The 19,688-nt window shown below is 40.4% G+C and overlaps 1 protein-coding gene across 3 annotated transcripts in view; it reads left to right on the forward strand.

Annotated features, from left to right (window-relative positions):
* The window catches only part of Cntnap5 (contactin associated protein family member 5), an 897,862-nt gene that overhangs the window by 191,611 nt on the left and 686,563 nt on the right, over nt 1-19,688 (forward strand). For all 3 annotated transcript variants that reach the window (XM_035445443.1, XM_035445444.1, XM_035445445.1), the window contains exon 2: nt 13,536-13,640. In XM_035445443.1, coding sequence (XP_035301334.1) covers nt 13,536-13,640 — 105 coding nt within the window. The remainder of the gene's footprint in view (nt 1-13,535; nt 13,641-19,688) is intronic.

Below are 19,688 nucleotides of genomic sequence, written 5' to 3' on the forward strand. Positions count from 1 at the left end.
TTAAAAATCTTCAAAAAAGATATTTATAAATGGAAAAATAGAGGTTGCATGCTGTGTGCTTGTAATGAGGAAATATTTTAAAGATTTATTTTATGTATAAGCAATTAGTGTGTGCTCACGCATGCATAAATGTGTGTAAGCACATGTGCAAGTGAAGCTCCCCTCACAGACCAGAATCATGGGTCTCCTGAAACTTGAGTTACTGGCATTGTTTGCAACCTAACTTGGATGCTGGAAATTTAATTCAGGTACTATGGAAGAAGAGAACTCATTCATAGTTATGGTACCAACCCTACAGCCAAAGGAGAAAATAGAGTAAATAAAATTCTATTTCTTGAAAGATTAGTTTTTCTAAACAGTCTTTCTGAATACTGTCTAAAACCAAGTCTTCTAATCCAACATGAGGAAGACTGAAGCAGAAGGATCCCTGTATGTTAGGCTAAATAGTAAGATTTTGGCTCAAAAACCAAACAAAACCTTGCAAAGTAATCTAGCCTCTACTCCTGACTTCTAATACTCTAGAATCTTTGAATAATTTCCTCTGTGAAAATTATAGTATATATCTTTATAATAAAAGAACCCCATGCCTTCTATCCAATTCAATTAAATTGAATGCTCCTTCATATCCTCAAACATGCAGTAGTGTCATATTTCAGTTTATACAGCACCAGAGCATTGCTTTTAAGAGCATGGTCTCTAGACATCTTATTCTTGTTTGTCTTTATTGATGCCTGAATGTTGACCTTATTTTCCATCCCTAATAGCCTTCTTTCTGCTTTAACATGCCTATTTGCTATGTTTTCTACTACTATTCTTTTAGGATTCATTGAGAGTTTTTTTTTTTTTCATTTTCCAACATACATGTTTGTTTCTTTTTAGTTTCTTCTCTTTCTCTTCTATGTTGTTGATCTTCTTATGTATGTTTTGGTTGATTTCATTATTCATTTGCTTGTTTGTTTCGACCCTTAATGTCATTGGTAACTATGTAAGTGAGTTTTTTTTTTTTTTTAACTCACTGCCTTTTCAGTATCTTTGGATTGTAACTGAGGAAGCATGATATCATGAGGATGTAATTTTACCTTGCTTTGTCATAGTACGTATGATGCTGTATTCAGGTTGGTTCCTGGTTTTATACAGACAGATCTTCTTGTTTTATTTGAGGATTTTCTCAGTAATCAGCCTTTTCTTAAATATTCTGTACCCAGTGACACTCAGTTTGTATTTCTAACAGAAAATTTCTGTTAGAAATACAAACTGACAGCAATACCAAAAGTGAACCATGATCTGGAACCACACCAAAATAAAATAAAACACAGAAAATTTATCAGCAGGGACAATGGAACAGAAAATTGCAAAACTTATTTCAGTTGCATTATGAAATTATAATGTATTGAAGTTAAACATGAAAACAGTAAATGAGCTAGGTGATGGTGACTTAAATCCTAGCACTCTGGAGGCAGAGGTAGGTGAATCTCTGTGAATTTGAGGCCAGCCTGATCTACCAAGTAAGTTCCAGGACATCCAGGACTGTTACACAGAGAAACCCTGCCTAGAAAAACCAAGAGAGAGGGAAGAGAGGAGCACAAAAGAGATAAAACAAAGGAGCAAATAACAGTATTGAGTAAAAGAAGGGAAAACAGAAAAATGGATTAGAATTTTTGAAAAGAAGAGAAATGAACAAGAGAAAAATAGAGGTAAATTGATGGCTAGATAAACTATGTAAACAGAACTACACAAATACAAGAAGTATAGTGTTTGTCAAAGCTTTTTAGAAATTGGAATTAAAACGCAAAAAAAAATTGTGATTTGAAAGAAGAAATGCAAATGACAAGACAAAAAGAAGGGAAAGGGGAGCGTTGATGTGGCTTCTTTCTGGCTCCTCTAAAGTGTGAGTGAGGAAGAGGCAAGGAGAGCCTTGCAGTACATACACCATGCTTTCTGTTGCTTGTAGTCTGCTCCTAAGCCAGGACAGAATGAATGTCAGGTATCCAGTAGAGCTGCCATCCTGTTAATACCTCCTCTTCTTTGTTTGCCATGACCCTTAGAGGCCCACACTTAGCCTTACAGCTCCTTAACTGAACAGATTCTCTCAGTCTTTTATGATTTCTCAATCATGCATCCTATAACAGCTAATGTTCTAGCTAAAGGGTGTCTCCCATGTATACTGGGAGTGGAAGAAGCAACCAGGACTGAGATACATACAAGTGGATCAATCATCATGGTGGGATGAAGGTATAGGAGTTAAATACTCACTCTGGGCTTTAGAGTTATCTATACTACTAGCAATAAGCCTTGTGACAGATAGATTGCTCCAAAAGTTCTATCACAAACTAACCTTAGGCTCATCATTATTAGTATCTAAGCTATACATAAATGATGATGTCAGCTCTTATGAACTGAGAGTGCTGTCACCAGCCACCATAGCCCTCACTACCCAAGTTAAACCTACTGCCACTAAACTTGTTGTCAGGATTTAATTAACATGATATTTTTAGTTGATTACATATGTCCTTTGGCATACACACACACATACACACACACACACACACACACACACACACACACACACACACACACAGCATTCTGTTTACTCTCATATCCTTAGTCTCTACCCATACCACTGCTAGAGAGCAGGATTCTCCCTGTGCTGATAGTGGCTCTTTGCTGAATCACACTGCTCTGCAAACTTCTCAAGATGGGATCTGTCACATCCCTGTGGTTTTTGATGCTATTCCAATTATTCTTTTAGAATAGAGTCTGTTGTTTGCAATCTTGATTCTTTTCATTCACATCAGCCCCTTACTTTCCACTTTAGAAAACATCCTAAAGGAAAGATGCAAAACACTCTTTTTTAATCCATTCAAGCTATTGATAAGTTAGATTTAAGGAAATACAAGAAAATAAAGTGCAGCAGTTTGAAGAAAAGAAAATATTCCTTGGGAAGAAAACAAAAGCCAAAACCATCAACAGGATTTCGAGGCATGACCTGGCTGCTGCGCACTTCATCTTCCTGCAGCTGTGCCTATCAGTTCAAGACCTGGACAAGATCAAGCCTATCAAAATTTCAGCAAAGGGGGAGGAGAGTACTCGAGGCTCCACCCCTATATGAGGTGCCACTGTCATTTGTTGTCTCCTAAGGGTGGGACAGGAACTCTCATTTGGAGATAAAGCTCCTGGTGTGTTGTTCTTGCCCCAGTGGATGGCCCCAAACCCATGTACATTTGGGGGAAGTCATTGGACAGGGGGTTATAAACAACAACAACCAAAACAGAAAGTGAGTATGAAACTCTAAGGGTGATTGTGTGGAGTTCAAGGGAGTAGAGGGAAGTAGTGACAAATGGATATGATAATACACATTGTACAGTGATACAGGACATTCAAATAAAAAAAAAATAAAAGCCAACAGCAGTAGGAAAGCATAACTGGACTTATAATAACTGGACTTATAACTGGGGTTATAATCTGATAAGAAAACAATTTATGACTGGAATTGTGCAATATCCGTGGTCAATCTGATAAAGTAAGAGCTATGCTCACAAGAGGGGGTCATATTAACTCCAGAGCAGGCTCAGTAGCCACCTTAGTGCTGAGGGGCAACTACAAGAAAAACAGTGGACACAGGCCCACATTGGCCCTCATTAAAAGATCACACACTCGCGCGCGCGCACACACACACACACACACACACACACACACACACACACAGAGCCACCCTGTGCATGGATGGTGGTCATTACCAATTCCTAACCTTCATGACAGCCTCCTGTGCAGTTTCTATTGTTACTCCTGACATCTCAGAACTCTACTGTTGACCCCCAGAGATATTGATCCCTCCACCAGACAGAGAGCTTACCAACAGCCCAGAACTGCTCTATTGCTGGCCCTAGACAGCTGCAGCATTGTAGACCCCAGACAGAGAACTGCAGCACTTTAGACCCCAGACAGAGGGCTGCAGCACTGCAGATCCTAGATAGAGAGGTGCAGCACTGCTGACCTCAGACAGCTGTAGAACTGCAGACCCCCAGACAGAGAGCTGCAGGTCTGCATACCCAGAAAACTGCAACACTGCTGACCCCAGACAGAGAGCTGAAGCACTGCTAACCCCAGAGAGAGCGCTGCAACACTGCTGAGCCCAGACAGAGAGCTGTAGCACTGCTGACTCTAAATAGAGAACTGCAGCATGGCTGACTACAGACAGACCTACTCTAGGAGCATCTCAAAGCATGGAGCTCCTGGATATGTGGATCTAACTGTGATGGAGCCCCAGGGACCATATTGGGAGGAATGTTATTAACTCCAGAGCATATTTTCCCCACCAGCTGGGATGTGATTGTCTTAAAAGCCTAAATGATTCACAAAGCCCTCTTGGTGGTACTGGGAGATTGGACTGGGGTATCTGCAGTCCACTTTAGACACATTAGTCTGTCACCAACAACAGGTTCATGTTCAGTGAGAGGTTCTGTGTTCATCTCTAGCATTTTTGAGGGATTCTACATATTTAAATTTCACTCTCTGCAAAGTCTGACAGGAACTCTGACATGTAGCATGGACTCAAATGTATTAATGGAGCAGAGGACAGGAGTAACTTACCCTTTCACAGCTGAGGATCCTTCAACAGAGAAACAGGAAGTGACCTAGTATTTACAATGTCCAAGAAGAAAGCCCAGGACCTTGGATCTCAGGCTATGCCCTTTCAGTTTTGCATTCAATTGTGCCTAAGCACAGTTTTTTTTTTGTTTGTTTTGTTTTAATTTAAATTAGAAACAAGCTTATTTTACATGTCAATCCCAGTTAGCTCTCCCTCCCCTCCTCTATTGACTCCCATCTACACCCTATCCCATCCACTTTCTGCTCCCCAGGAAGGGTGAGGCCTTCCATGGGAGATCTTCAAAGACTGTCATATCATTTGGAGCAGGGTCTAGGCCCTCCCCCATGTAAGCACAAGTTTTCAAACTTATTTTCTTATTTTAAACAATGGTTAGATTTGGTGGGAGGAATTAAACCCAGGGGTTTTATGCCTGCTAACCAACTGTTCTACCACTGAGACACACCCCAGCACCTTTTGTTAAAATGGAATATCTGTTGGTTGATCCCAGGTCTCTGTCTGAGTCCACTGTCTTCTTGCAGCCAACAGTCTGACCCTGACTGCCCACAACATGACTCAAAAGCAGCCATTGTAGTAATATGGAGATAAAGGACTGGACACAGATGGTGAGGTGCACTTTAGAGAACTGTTGTCTTTTGCTCCGCTCATGAAGTCATTTGTCCTTGGGTTGTATGGTGTAGACAGGAGACAGGGTCAGATTTAGGAGCAAAAACACAGTATTTATTCTCATTTTTTGCTAAGTTAAATTATAGTTAACAACAGGAAAAATAAAGGAAGGTAGAATTCTGAGTTATTGCCTCTAAGTACCGGTAAAGACATGCTACAGAGTTCATACTTTAAACAAAGTAGGTCGTTACATGTTCAATGCTAAGAGGAATTTTATCTTGCCGATAAATGCAAGCAAATATCTTTAGCTCTAAATCCCCATATGCAGACAATTTACTGTAGTAATCAAGATGATACACACAATTTCACTTCAGTACCATCTGTAACTCTATTGGTATTTTAATAATAATGAATAAAAATATATGTTGGCAACAAAAAAAGTGTTACTTAAAGCATCAGGATCTTAAACATTGAGCAGTAACTTCTAAGAAGCTGTGCTAATGTGGGATGTACTCCATGTTCTGTGTGTGCTGTTTTGTGCTATGAAAGAGCATTCTTGGAATGTGGAGCTCCTATTAACGAAGAACAAATCACTCCCATTCCCAGAGTGCTAACTGTCCACTTTCTTAAGATTCCATGCAGATACTCAGAAACAAGCACAGGAAATTTCTTTTGATTTTCTCTTTTTACCTGTTCATATGTCCTTTGTCCTTCCTCCCCCTTTGTGTAGGAAGGGTTAGAAATGCATCTGAAGGGAGAAATCAGGAAGCAATGAAGCTGAAATCAATTGTTATTTGTCAAGTGTTTCCAGAGGCAAGAAACAGCTTTCTTTTAGCAGTAAGGTGTATTAATAAACGATATGTACTGTCTTAATTATACAACTCATCATTGTGATGAAATACATTTGTGAGGGACCGAATATCTCTGTTATGGAATATTTTAGGTCCCAGTCTCTGGCTGCTGTCAACAGCAGTGGCGCCAGGGAGCTCCAGGTCACCATTGTATTGTTAATTGCCACTAGGCTACTACTGTTTACCATAGCCTCTTATTTGCATCTGTATGTGCCTAAGCATCTGAATAGGCCCTCACCTGGGTGGAGGAGCTAGAGGTATGCATAACTTGTGAGGACAGAAGGTTAGGAGCTAAGAGTCTGCCAGAGCAGCAAGAAAGAAGAGATAAATGGTTGCCTCCTGGTATTAGCAGGACGGTTAAGAGACACCAGAAAAGATGGCTAATAAAGAAATGACTCTAGTTCTACAACATGCAACTGAGAGCTCTCTGAAGATGACAAGATGCCTGTGTTTGATCTTTATCGCCGTTGGGTTGCTGGGAGCTTCCAGGTCCACACACCCCCATTCAGGTAGAACCTCATGGACTAAACTGAGACATGCTGGGCCACAACATACATTGTTTCCAGTGTCAGGAAACTCAGGCTGAACAGGAAGGGAGATGAGCTGCAACACCCCAAGATGTGCCCCCAGTGGTCCATTTCTTTCCAGAAAGCTCTACCAGAGGAATGTTCCACAACTTTCCACATACCACCACCAAGTGTTTAAGCACCTGATTCTCTGGAGACAGTTGTCATTGGAAACACAAGGCACAAGAAAAGAATTGTTATGAACATTGTAAATAACTGTGGCCTGCCTCACACAGAAGTAGAACTTATCCAGAGGTCACCAGAGTGATGTGGGATAATGCTTTTGTTCACTCTAAAGACTTGTCAATCATATTGGTTTATTAAAATACTTATTGGCCAGTAGCCAGGCAGTATAGGTAGGGCTACTAGACTAGGAAAATACTGGGAAGAGGAAGGCTGAGGGTAAGTCAACAGTGAAAGGTTCAGGCATTATGCTGGCCTGCCCCTGTTACCTGGTGGAATCCACTCAGGCAATACCCTGGTCAGCCCAAGGTTCCATGGGAAAGAAGTCTGCACGCAGGTGCAGAGGACCCCTTTAAAAGATAGGCCCCTGCCCCTTTACTCTCTCTCCCCCATCTCTCTCTCTCTCTCTGTTTCTCTCTGTTCCCGTTCTCTGTCCCGCTCTCTGTGTTATTCTGTCCCCCACCTATGCTCTCTCTCTGTCTCTCTATGGCGACCGGCCATGGTGGTCAGCCATTACCCTGTTCCTCTTCTTAGTCTCCCCATTCTGCCGCGCCTTATAATAAACTTATAGTCTTATGTATGTCTCAGCAATTTCTCTTTTCTTCTTTTTAAACAAAACAATAACAAACAGCTAGATACAAAGGGAGGAATATGACAGTGTCTTACTGAGAAAAGGTACCAAGCCACATGACTAAAACATAGATAAGAATTAAGGGTTAATACAAGTTGTGAGAGTTTGTTAGTAATAATCCTGAACAATATGCCTAACAATTTATAATTAATGTAAGCCTCTTTGTGTTTAATTGGGACTGCTGCAGGATAGGGCAAGATAGAAACTTCCATCTACATCAGTGCACAGTGTTATACCTACGTCTTGGTCCAAGCTGGTCCAGTAAAAGTTCTGGGTAGATTTTGTCATCTCTTTTGGCCCAAATCTTCTCATTTATAAAGGAAATTCAGATGTTTGCATGGTTCCATAGACCCAATAATCTTTGAGTATTAGAATATGTTGTTTGTAGATACGTCATAGGTTGTGTCAACAGCTTCTGAACTATAAAAGCAGATGAGCTTTTGATGCCACTAGGCAGGTTAGGGTTTTTATTGACATAGAAATAGAGTATAGCAAGCATTTCTTTTTTTAAGTTATCAAAGAAAACAGTAGGAATTTACAGAGATGGCTCAGCAGTCAGCAGTGTTTGCTGTTCTTGAAAAGGACCTAGTACAGGGAGAGATCCTGGATACCTGTACTGCTGACCATGCCGTTTGGGTGTGGTCACTGGTGCAGAGAGGGTGTAAGATAAAGATTAAGGAGGAGAGATTCTCGGTCTATTTTGTGGTTCCAACCTCTGGTCGGGTCTCGAAAGGTTTTCTGTGTAAGTAATCTTCCACAAGAAAATACCAATATCATACTTATTTTGTATCCTGTTATAATTTCTTTACAACCTGGGTTCAGTTCCCAGCTTTCAAATCAGGCAATCCACAACAGCCCATACCTCCTGCTCCAGGGACGCTGTTCTTGCCTTCACAGAAGCCACCCACATATTTGCCTGTGTCCACACTCACCCACATGCACACACACACACACACACACACACACACACACACACACACACAAAGAGAGAGAGAGAGAGAGAGAGAGAGAGAGAGAGAGAGATAGATGATCACTCACTGAAATGATGGCCATTTGCTAAAGAAAGATAATCATACCCACTTTAATTAGGGCTCCAATTTTAATTGCATCTGCAATTTGTGAAGAGTGTCACAGGAAGGAGATTTTTGAGATCTCATTCTGGAAGTAGTGTGTTTCACCTGAAGCCATGCCCAAAGGGGTGTGGCCACTAACACAAATTCACTGGCAAGGAAAGATGCCACTACAGTAGTGCATTGTGCATTTGATGATGTCTTCCTCACAATTCCTGGAGAATCCTTCTGGTGTATCTCAGAATAATGCATTGGAAGTGGGTATAAGGAATATCAAATGTTTACTCCCTGTCCTGGCCAGGGAACTCTGTAGGAAAGGAATGTAGAATGCATATACAACAAGGTAGGATTTATTAGATTGATTTACCCTACAGTCTGGGTAAGTGCCAATGGCTGTTTTCACACAGGAGAATCTGCGAACTGAATCTTCTCAGACAAGAAGCTGGAGGTTTTGGCACCCCATCTGGTACAGGAGGTGGTATGCTTCAGCTTTGCCCATCTAATACTGATAACCTGAAGGATTCCTGGAGAACTGTTAGACTTCAGTCCACACTGATGACCGAAGAGACTGAGTCATGATGTCAGTGAAAGGTGCCAACAGTAGTGATAGCAGCAGCAGCAGCAAAGTAGAAGTCTTCACAGGGGTGGGTGGACCTGTCAGTAAGATGCTAAGGAAAGCAAGGAAAAGAGACAAAAGCTTTTCCTTTGTACTTTCTTCTTTCTAGGTGCTTCCAGAAGGCACTGCCCACATTCACAGTGAGCATTCCTACTTCAACTAACCTAATTAAGAAAATCCCTGATCCCTGTGCCAAGAGACTCCACTCTTAGTTGATTCTAAATTCAGTCAAATTGACAAATAAGATTCATCAGCACAGTTCTTCAAGAATTTTTTTTCCGAACTGAAGATACTTCCATCTGTACCAGAACACCTGAAACCTTTGATGTTGGGGCAGGAGGAATGCAAACTGGAGACCATGGGCTACCTAGGCACAGTCTCACAAACAGAAACTCTGTCCAGGTCAAGGTTCTTCACTTTTTTACCTTCTTACACACACACACACACACACACACACACACACACACACACACACACGACAACATGTTGGGGAGAGGGGGATTCAAAATTTGTGAAAACACTGTAGGAAACTGAGGAAGTAAAGGAGCCTAAATTTATGAGACAATGTGGTAGGAAGCCTGTAGGAGTGATATAGCAGATGGCATTTCCTCCCCCTTTCTTTCCAGACATGAGCTGGGTGTGAAGTCAAATCAGCCTCTACCAGGATGCCCAGCTCTATATCGAACATACCCTGTGATCTTCTCCTCACACATCTTCACCCTTTTCTCTTCTGCACTTCTCCTTTGTCCTTGACTCACAGTGAGCCCTTAGCATAGAAGAGGCATCTATCTGCAGCACCAGTTCTTTGGAGAATTTCAGGGCACAGAAGCAAGATACTAGGAAAGATAGGCTTCCTTCTGGGTGGCAGTGGGTATCACAGAAGCCCATGCTGCTATCTGCTCTCATGTGGGTTTCATACTAAGGCTTTTTTCTTCCTAACTTTATTCTATCACAGAGTTTATGGCTGGATATGGTGCAGATACCTCTATGCTAGGCAGATATGAAAACATGACTTGGTCCACTTACCTAGATTATATTCAGACACCTTGGCAGAGAAAGAAACAAATCTATGGATTTGGGACCTCCAAGCTCTAAAGGCCCAGTCTATTCCCTGTCAGGGTTATTGGGTAAACATGGAGATATTACAGGGAACATCCTCATATGCTAGGTGAAGTCAGGATGACCTCTCTTCCTTTCTTAAGAACCCATTCTTTAAGTACACCAGGTCTGTGAGGACAAGACACTTAAAGTTCTCACCTGGGCCTGTCCTTTGGCCAAGGTCATTGTTCATAGGTTTGATGATACCCAAACATTGCCTGAAGAAAGGTCAGAGGTTGGAATAGCCAGTAGGGAACTTGGTTATTATTGCTGTAAGGCCAATGGGTTCTTGAAGTTCAGATCCTCCTAAAGCTGTTGTCTGGGGAGCATGGAAGGTTGGACAAGGATAAGGGATTTTGAGCTAAACCTTAGTGAATGTGCCTAAGCTTTCCCTGCAGTACATCTGTTTATATCCTTTTTCTGTGAATGGTCTGTAAGCAACCTGTGGTGTGTGGCTCTGCAGTGTATGGCTCTACAGTGTATGGATCCAAGGTGTATGGCTCTGTTTTGTTCAGATCTATCTCCAGTGCCCATGTGAGGACAGGCACAAATAGAACCTTAAAATACATGATGACTTAAGTTAAAATGATTAGGACATAACTATGTTTCCATGTTGCAGGCATTTTAACAATTTAAATATGTACACAATGGCTACTATTAAAAGGAGAAAAATCAAGATCCAGGGCTGTTTTCTAAGTGATATGTGATTTGAACTGAGTTTAGATTTTGTTTTTTAAAAGTATGTTCAGTGCCCTTAGAATACAAAATATACCTGATCTACAAGAGCTAGTTCCAGGACAGACTCCATAGCCACAGAGAAACCCTGTCTCAAAAAAAGAATACAAAATATGAATTTTAGAAAAGTAAAAGATTCACTGTACTATAAAAACTGATAAGAAAGGCTAATGGGATGACCAGAGCCAGGAGCTCAGTACTTATAAAGGTCATCCATGACACATGGAAAAGTTATCAGAGCCTAATAATGATAACTTCACTATGTGTGCTTGTGTGTCTTTGTGCCTGTGCATGTGTATGTATACATGTGTGTTTATGTTGTAGTGTTTGGGTGCACATGTGTGCAGGTGCATATGCAGTCTGGCACATGTCTGTGTGTCTATGGAAGCCAGACAACAATTGAGTAACTCTCCTCAGGATACTGCCCACCTTAATTTTAAGACAGGGTCTTTCACTGGGCTGGAACTCACAAAATAGGTTATTCAGGCTAGTAAGCAATCCCCAAAGATTTACTTGTTTCTTCCTCCCCAGTTCTGGTATTAAAGAGTATTGCACAGCACCCAGGTTTTTACCTGGGCAGTTAAACTCTGATCCTTAAGGTGGCATGGCAAACGCTTGGCAAATTGACCTATTCCTCTGACTGTGGCTGATGTTCTGAGGTCTCATGATAACAAAAGTGTCACAAGAAAATGAAATTTCTGCCTTGCATCTCTCTCTCTCTCTCTCTCTCTCTCTCTCTCTCTCTCTCTCTCTCTCTCAGAGAGAGAGTTCATAGAGCCCTGCAGTGCTTTGTGGTGTACATGCAGCTCTCTAGCCTGCATCCTCTTTAGGAGTAAAGGAGCCACATGTTCCATGTTCTCCTGTTCTATGATCTTAGCCCAAGAGCCATTAAGTTGCCATTGCTATGTTTCTGATACTTTCCTCTCCAGTTGGGATATACCTTTTTTCCATCCTTGTCAAACAATGTTTTAATATTGCACTTGGAAGAAATTCGAAACACACAATACTAGGTAATTTTTAAACACACTTAACAAACAAGAATTTAATCCTCGTGTTTCTAATTAGTTTTCTCAAAATTACTTGAAACACAGCTTTGTAAGAATTGACTGGATAAACAAGCAGGATCCTATGTAAATGTTCTTTTCAAATGTCAGATCAGTTCCTCCCAAGAGCCTGAATACCAGAAAATTTACCTTGAGTGGCACATTTCAGATCTGGTTTTGAATAAGGTCTGTCTAGATTTTATGAAGTCATTTTTCAATGTCCCAGAGAATCAATTATCTACAAAATGGAAAAATGTAGAAAGAATGTTGGCTTTGTGAAGTGAGCTAATTGTTTGATTGATTGGTCCTTTCTCTTGTCCCTGCCAGCATCATTCACCATCACACTCTTTCCACACACATTTGAGTTCTATTATGCAGTAGATTCCTTGGTAAGAGCCTATAAAAACATGGCGAATCTAGCAGAAGATTCAGAAAAAATGTATCACCCCAGTACATTGATGACTAAGTTCCCTAACCTGTCATGTGCTACTGTAACAGAATATCTGAGACAGGGCCACTGATAAGGGTGGCATTCCTGGATGATGGGGAGTCTGATATCAAGGTGTCAGTATGTAGCAAGGTCAAATCACCGAGTCACTAAATGACAGAAGGAAAGACACGGAGAAACTGCAGTTCTTAAATACAAATCTCATATGGAGAATAGAGCTCTTATGGCTAAATTATCTCTTAAAGATCCTGCTTCTCAGTTTGGATGCATGGTAACTAAATCTCAATGCTAGCTTTGGTGAGCACAAATGTTCAAACCAGTTATGTATGTGGTATGGGCTAAGTGTGAAGACCAAGTCCCTCCATGTAAAATCCAGTGACTATGGATTAGTGTGAACTTGGAGGGACATAACCATTTTTCCAAGACATGCTCCTGTTAATGGCCCCTTTGAAACAATGGCCTATATTTGTTTGTCTAAGCAGCCTTACTTAGAAAGTACCTCATCAGGGAAGACTAGAATATTAGCTATTGATGTTATATCCAGCTCAAGATTGTGCATAATCTGTGACTACTCCCTTTTACTTCCTGCAACATAAGTGAGCTATTAGATAAGAAGCACATTTCTCACTGGCTCACCAACAAATTGTAGTAAGAAATTCAAAATTATCCTATTGGGATGGAAACATTTATGGCAAGGGTACTTTGGGGCTGAAGATGGGAGATAAACAATACCCTCCTGTAAGAGTCCCCCTTCTTATGGACTAAACAGACGTGTTGTGAGGATTTGCTCAAATGTTCAACTAATGATGGATTGGGGCCTGGATTTTTTACTCAAACAAATCTTCCTGAGAGTTTTGGTTATGCTGCTCACTGGTGTTGTGAACTTGAACTCTTCTAGCCTTCATTTTTTCCATCTATGAAAGGAAGTCATACATAACATGTTTGAGGGTTATGAGAATTAACTGCAATAACACACACTGAAATAGTCCCAAACCTTTTCCAGAGAAGATGCCTAATCAATGAGAGGCCCTATATTTCTTGCCAATTGAATTTGACCTCTCCCCCTCTCCTTGTCTTTTCAGACAACTGTGATGACCCATTGGCCTCCTTCCTCTCACCAACGGCTTTCTCCAGCTCCTCAGATCTCACTGGAAGTTCCAGCCAGGCTCAACTCAACTGGAGAATGGGTAAGTATAGTGAGTAAGCCCTAAATCCAGGTGTTAGATGAAGACATAGTGAGTGCTAAGGAGACAGAATGTACTGTGTCTACATTGGGCACACATCTAACATCACACTCCAGAAGGAGTGTTAAGTTTATAACAAAAACACTTCCCATCATGTAATAGGTAGTCAACACATACTGAATCATGTTCCTCCAATCCAAAGACACACCAAAAAATTCTTTGGGTTTTGTTTTGTTTTTCTTGAGGTGCTACCCCTGAGAATCATGACTCCAGGTGTGTTAGGAAAGTGCTCTCTCATAGAACCACATTGCCATCCTGTGAAATTCATTGTGTAGATTAGCATGTGTGCATGTACTTGTTTGTATACAGACAACATATGAGTATGTATGCATACACACAAGTATGCAATGTATGCTATCAGAGAAACAGAGAACAGTTTGAGTGATGTTTCTTATATGCTATCTACTCTTTTATGAGGAAAGGTGTCTCACTGGCCTGAAGCTGGAAGGTTAGGCTGCCTGGCTTTCTGTCTCTGCCTGATTACAAGCATGCACCGCCATGCCTATTTTTATGGGTTCTGTGGGATCAAACTCAGATCTTCATGATTGTAAGTAAGCACTTTTTCCACTTAGCCATCCCCATCACTGAATTCCTTTTGTGACCATTCTAAGAAGTATTGGGGAAGATTATTTTTAAAAATATTTGCTTTATTATATACATTTCATATGTCAACATAAATGCTCACCAAAGCATGCTTCATGATAAGCTAATGGATTGTTTATTAAAATATTTCAATGCATTTAGTTCTATTGTGAGATTAATACTACTATTTTAAAGTATATATTAGTTAAAGGTAAGAACCCAAATAAGTATGTATTAGTTAAAGTTAAGAACCCAAATAATCTGTTACCTTACCAGATAGAGCATTCCATTGGTTATTACTTGGACTGGTAAAACTAGATTAGTTACACTTGACTAATCTTTAATGCAAAATGAACTTAACCAACATGATGGTGGATAGTTAGCTATATTTTTAATCATAGTTTGATATTGATTTTGTCATGTATAGAGATGGATATTGAGAATTATGTGATTTCTTTTTTAAATATCTTAATTTTCAAAATTCTAAAATCTGATTAGCATTATAAACTTGTTCTTGATTTATAAATAGTTGAGTGCCAGGGCTGATGCATGATGGAAGATGGTTCAGTGCATAAAACACTTACTTCACAAGAATTAGGGGAGGAGTTCAGGTCCACAAAAGTCATGTAAGTGCCAGAAGGATGCAGCAGCTGCCTACAGTCTTACCATACAGGAGGCAGAGGCAGACCATGCCTCGAGCAAAACTGGCTAGCAAGACAAGTCAAATAGTGAGTTCCTGGTTGACAAGAGAGTTTGCCCCACCATGTAACATAGAGAGCAATTGAGGAAGACCTGCTACAGTTTCCTTTCTATTCCTATGATAAAACACGCATACCAAAAGTGTCTTAGAGAAGAAGAGCTTATTCAAGCTTCTAGATTTCAGTTCATCATTGAGGGAAGCCTGGGCAGTAATTGAAACAGGAATCAGAAAGCAGGCCTGTTTGCTGTTGTCCTACATCCAACTAAAGATCTCACTCACCACCATGGAAGTATAGGGTAAACCCTGGAGGAACAGAATGCTGCGTGATGATTTGCTTGTAGGTTCATGCCTAGAAAGTTTTTAATACAGTGTGGAACTACAGGTCCTCTAGTAGATGATACTGCCCACAGTGCACATCTACTAACATCAAGACAGTCTCCTTAAACATGCCAGAGAGAGAAAGAGAGGGAAAGAGAGGGAGGGGGAGGGAGGGAAGGAGAGAGCGAGAGAGGAGAGAGAGAGAGAGAGAGAGAGAGAGAGGGAGAGGGAGAGGGAGAGGGAGAGGGAGAGGGAGAGGGAGAGGGAGAGACAGAGTGCACTGGTGTGGGGGTTCCAGAGTCAGTGTGATCACTCTTCCATTATATTCTAGTCCTTTGCTCCCTCATATTCTCAGGCACAATCGGATCAATCACTCAAGAATCCATTCCCAGGTGACTCTAGGCTATGCCAAGCTGATAGTTAAAGCTATTTAAGGCAACACTGATGTAAAATTTGGGCCTTCTTACACATAATCAAGTGCATGTACACCCACATACACACATTAATACACACACACACACACACACATATATATATAGTGTGCAAGTGTAGCATATCCATTGGCCTTTTCTTATTCATACCAACTCTTCCTAACAGTGCATTAGACAGACTATTTTTCTATTTTTCTATTTTTCCATTTTGATTTACCTTTGCATTCTGAAATACATATTAGTTGGTTATTGAATTATTGGTATTTTAACCCTCAATGGATTTAATTTGTTAACATTTTATAATTTTGAATCTCCATCAATTCTGATTCATAAGTCTTTTTATACTCTTGTAGTGTATTTTATGCTGTGTGTTAAGCTCACAGTTATAATGGCTATCATCTACCAACAAGTCAGAGTCATAATTTATTTGATAAAGCCATCTAAGAATACAGATGCATCTCCCTATTCATTGGGTGGAAACAATAGAAAAATTGCCTATGTACTGAACATGAATGTTTTTCTTGTCATTGTTCCCTAAACAACACTGTATAACAGCCATTTATTTAGCATTTACAACATATTAGATGCTGCAGAGAATCACTGTTCTGTCATTTTATACCAAAGACTTGAACATCTATTATGTTATGTAGAAGATTCTGAAACTGAGCCTTTGAGGATGCCAAGGGCTGTACTATTCTAAAAGGAAAAAAAAAATTCAACCTAGAACAGTGAGGAGACTGTTCATTTTCTGTTTTAATACTTGACTAATCTCATAAATAGCAAATTTAATAATTGTTTTATGTATATTATCATATCAACCCACAGCAAAAGTAATGTATGGTATTAATTACAACATTTCTCACAAAATACAGTTGCTGAACTTCAGGGAAATGTCATAGTTTGCCCAACATCACATAGTAGGGAAACACTTAATTTCAAACTGAACTCAACTGAATTCAGGATTCATGCTCATCACTGCTTTAATAGCAGCTTGATTTTTTTTTTTAACAAAATTGGGAGAGGATAGGGCAGGAAGAATAATGGCTTGGGAACTGGCCAACCATGTGACAGCTGTGAAACTGTGGTGTTCCATGGGCATCAGCAAGCCACTTGATAAAGCTTTCATTTATGTCTTTGGCATCTCTGGATAATATCCATCTTGCAGTATTACCATGTTGAAAAGAACTTTGCCACTTCAGAACACAAAGCTGGGAGTCAAACAAGGAGGCCCCATTTTCATTTCATGAAGAGACTCATGTTGAAACATTTCAATACAGTCTCTAGAACTGCTTCCAAGACAGGTAGTCTCATTGCCACTCAAATTGTGTGGTATCAGGTCCACACTGTCTAGGAACTCCTTATCCACTTCTGAGAAAGCTGCAGGTCTAATTGTAGGTCATTTTCCTCTCTAAGAGACAGATCTTGACCGGAGACAGTGTCTCTGTAATGACTAATTATCCGTATCATTTTCTGGCTTGGTGGGGTCCCGGGCACCTCTACCTCAGACCAATGTGTGAGAGAGGAGACTGAAGTCATGCCTCTTTTTGTTGGAATCTAAACTGAGAAGACTAAGCAGAAGCAACAGTCTTAAAGGTGGAATACAGTGAATAGAACGCCCCCTCTATCTCAGTGAGCAAAGTACTGGCAGTTCTCTCCATTCACAGGGCCTCATCTTCCATTATAGATGGGCAACCCCAAGCTCTAGAGAAATTTGAACCCTGGCTCTCACTCTCAATGTGAATTACCTGGGCACTTTTGACAGTGACGTTGACCAACAGATATCCCAGATGTTTTCTGTGGAGATTGATGAAATGAATGCTACCAGAGTTACAAGCTAATGAATTGGGGGCAATTAATGAATAGTCAATGCTTCTGTAACTATTCAAGTGTACCTTTATGTGTTGGGCACCATGCTAGAACCTTCACGTATGATCTACCAAAACATGTAGGAATACTATTTGCAAAGAGTTTATGGTTTGAAGAGACAACCCACTTGGCTAAGTGCTCTGCTCACTTCACAAACATGAGCACCTGAGTTCATCACCCACATAAAAATCTATACCTCATAGTATACACTGTAACCTAAGCATTGTGAGAAGTACATAGAATCAGGAGGATCCCTGGGCCATGCTGGCCACCTGGTCTAAGCAAATTAGTGAGCTCCTACTTCAGAGAGAGACCCTAATTCACAAGAACAATAAATGTGATGGAGGGGCTGGAAAGATGGCTCAGCGGTTAAAAGTGCTCGTTTGCTCTTCCTGAGGACCCAAGTTTGGTTCCCAGCTGTCATGAGTGGCTCACAACTCCTGCTTCAGAGGCTGTGATACCCTTTTCTGGCCTCCATAGGCATGCCACTCACATGAAAATAGCCACACACTGACACATAAAGTAAACATTAACAAAATAAATATTTTAAAACTACGTGTGCACTGGGAATGTAACATACAGCTGGAAAATTCAGAGTCTAGAATGTATGCACATATGAGTGGATAAAGTAATGAATATGTGTATATGCAAATATAGTCTACATAAGGGATATACATACATACATTATGATTATATTTGTATGTATAAAACATTTAAGTATGGTAACATTGTGAAGAACAAAATTTTTTCCTGTGAATGAACAGGCAAGTGTAAAATTTAGCGAGCTAAAAAAAGAAACCATGTAGCATTAATTGATATTGAAAATTGCAGAAAAGCAATGATCCATTTTTCTTCTTCTCAGACTAGATTTATGTCCTATCTACAAACTATCAAGGCCCAAAGAAATGAGAACCTGAATATCCTTTTTCTACACCGAGTCTTTTAAATCTCCCCTTTTATTTTATGAATGGACAGAGATCAAATATACCCCCCAAAGCAGATAGTACCTTAGGTATGAAATGTCAGATACTCTGATAGCCACAAAGATATCAAAGAGTTTCTCCCTTAGTACTGAGCTGTGACTCTAGGAAATTCAGTCTTGTTAAAGGTTATGTAACATAGAACTGAAAATTTCACAAAAGCAATGTGCTTGAGGCTTTACCTCATAGTACTTCGACTACCTTCCACAGAGGAATCACCCTCATCCCCATTTCCATGGTAACAGAGCTTCAGTATAGGGAGGAATGACATCGCCATGCCACAAATTCACCAAGGACTCTTCTCCTACATACTCACTCTCATCCAGGGATACCCTCCCATGTCTCTGTCAAAGGCTCCTCATAACTTCCGCAATGTTCAGAGAAACAGATGTGCACTCTTTTTATTAGCACAATTATTTCTCCCAGGGTGTTATTGAACCATAAGTAACAAATTAATTATATATGCTAAACTACATGGTGTGATGATGTGACATATGTGTTCATTATCAAATGGTTAGCACAATCAAGTTAGCTAATAGGGCCTTCTCTTTCCCATATTCACTTTGGGTGTTGGTATTTGCTCTAGTGCCTCATGGGATTTCAAGTGTACAATAGAGGATTATCATTGATAAGTCACCACACCATGCCTTTGGAGCCTCAGAATTTATTTTTCTGTTGTTTCTGCAACTGGTCTTTAGCTCAGGCTGGCCTGGAACTCACTTTACAGCTGAAGATGACCTTGAACTTCTCATTCCCCTGCCTCTGTCTCCTCAGTGCTATGACTACAGACTTGTATAGCCAGAACTGAATCATACAGTGTTGGGATGAAGCCCTGAGCAAGCACTGCACCAACTGAGCTACATTCCCAGTGCTTGTAATGCAGTGTTTTCCATATCAGCATACCATGGCAGTAGACTGTTTTAGTTAGACACATTCATTTCTCTCATTTCCCTACCCAACACAAAAATCACTGGCCCTTCTAAATATCCATGCACCTTTTTTTGTCTATATGAGTAAAAGCTAAATCTGCTATGCAGCATTCTGTGTGGCTCGAAGATGTAGTTACTGCTGCTGCCAGCTCTCATTCATACCATATAATTGTTTGGTAGCAGGG

This window comes from Cricetulus griseus, chromosome 5 (assembly GCF_003668045.3).
Source record: "Cricetulus griseus strain 17A/GY chromosome 5, alternate assembly CriGri-PICRH-1.0, whole genome shotgun sequence".
Lineage (NCBI taxonomy): Eukaryota > Metazoa > Chordata > Mammalia > Rodentia > Cricetidae > Cricetulus > Cricetulus griseus.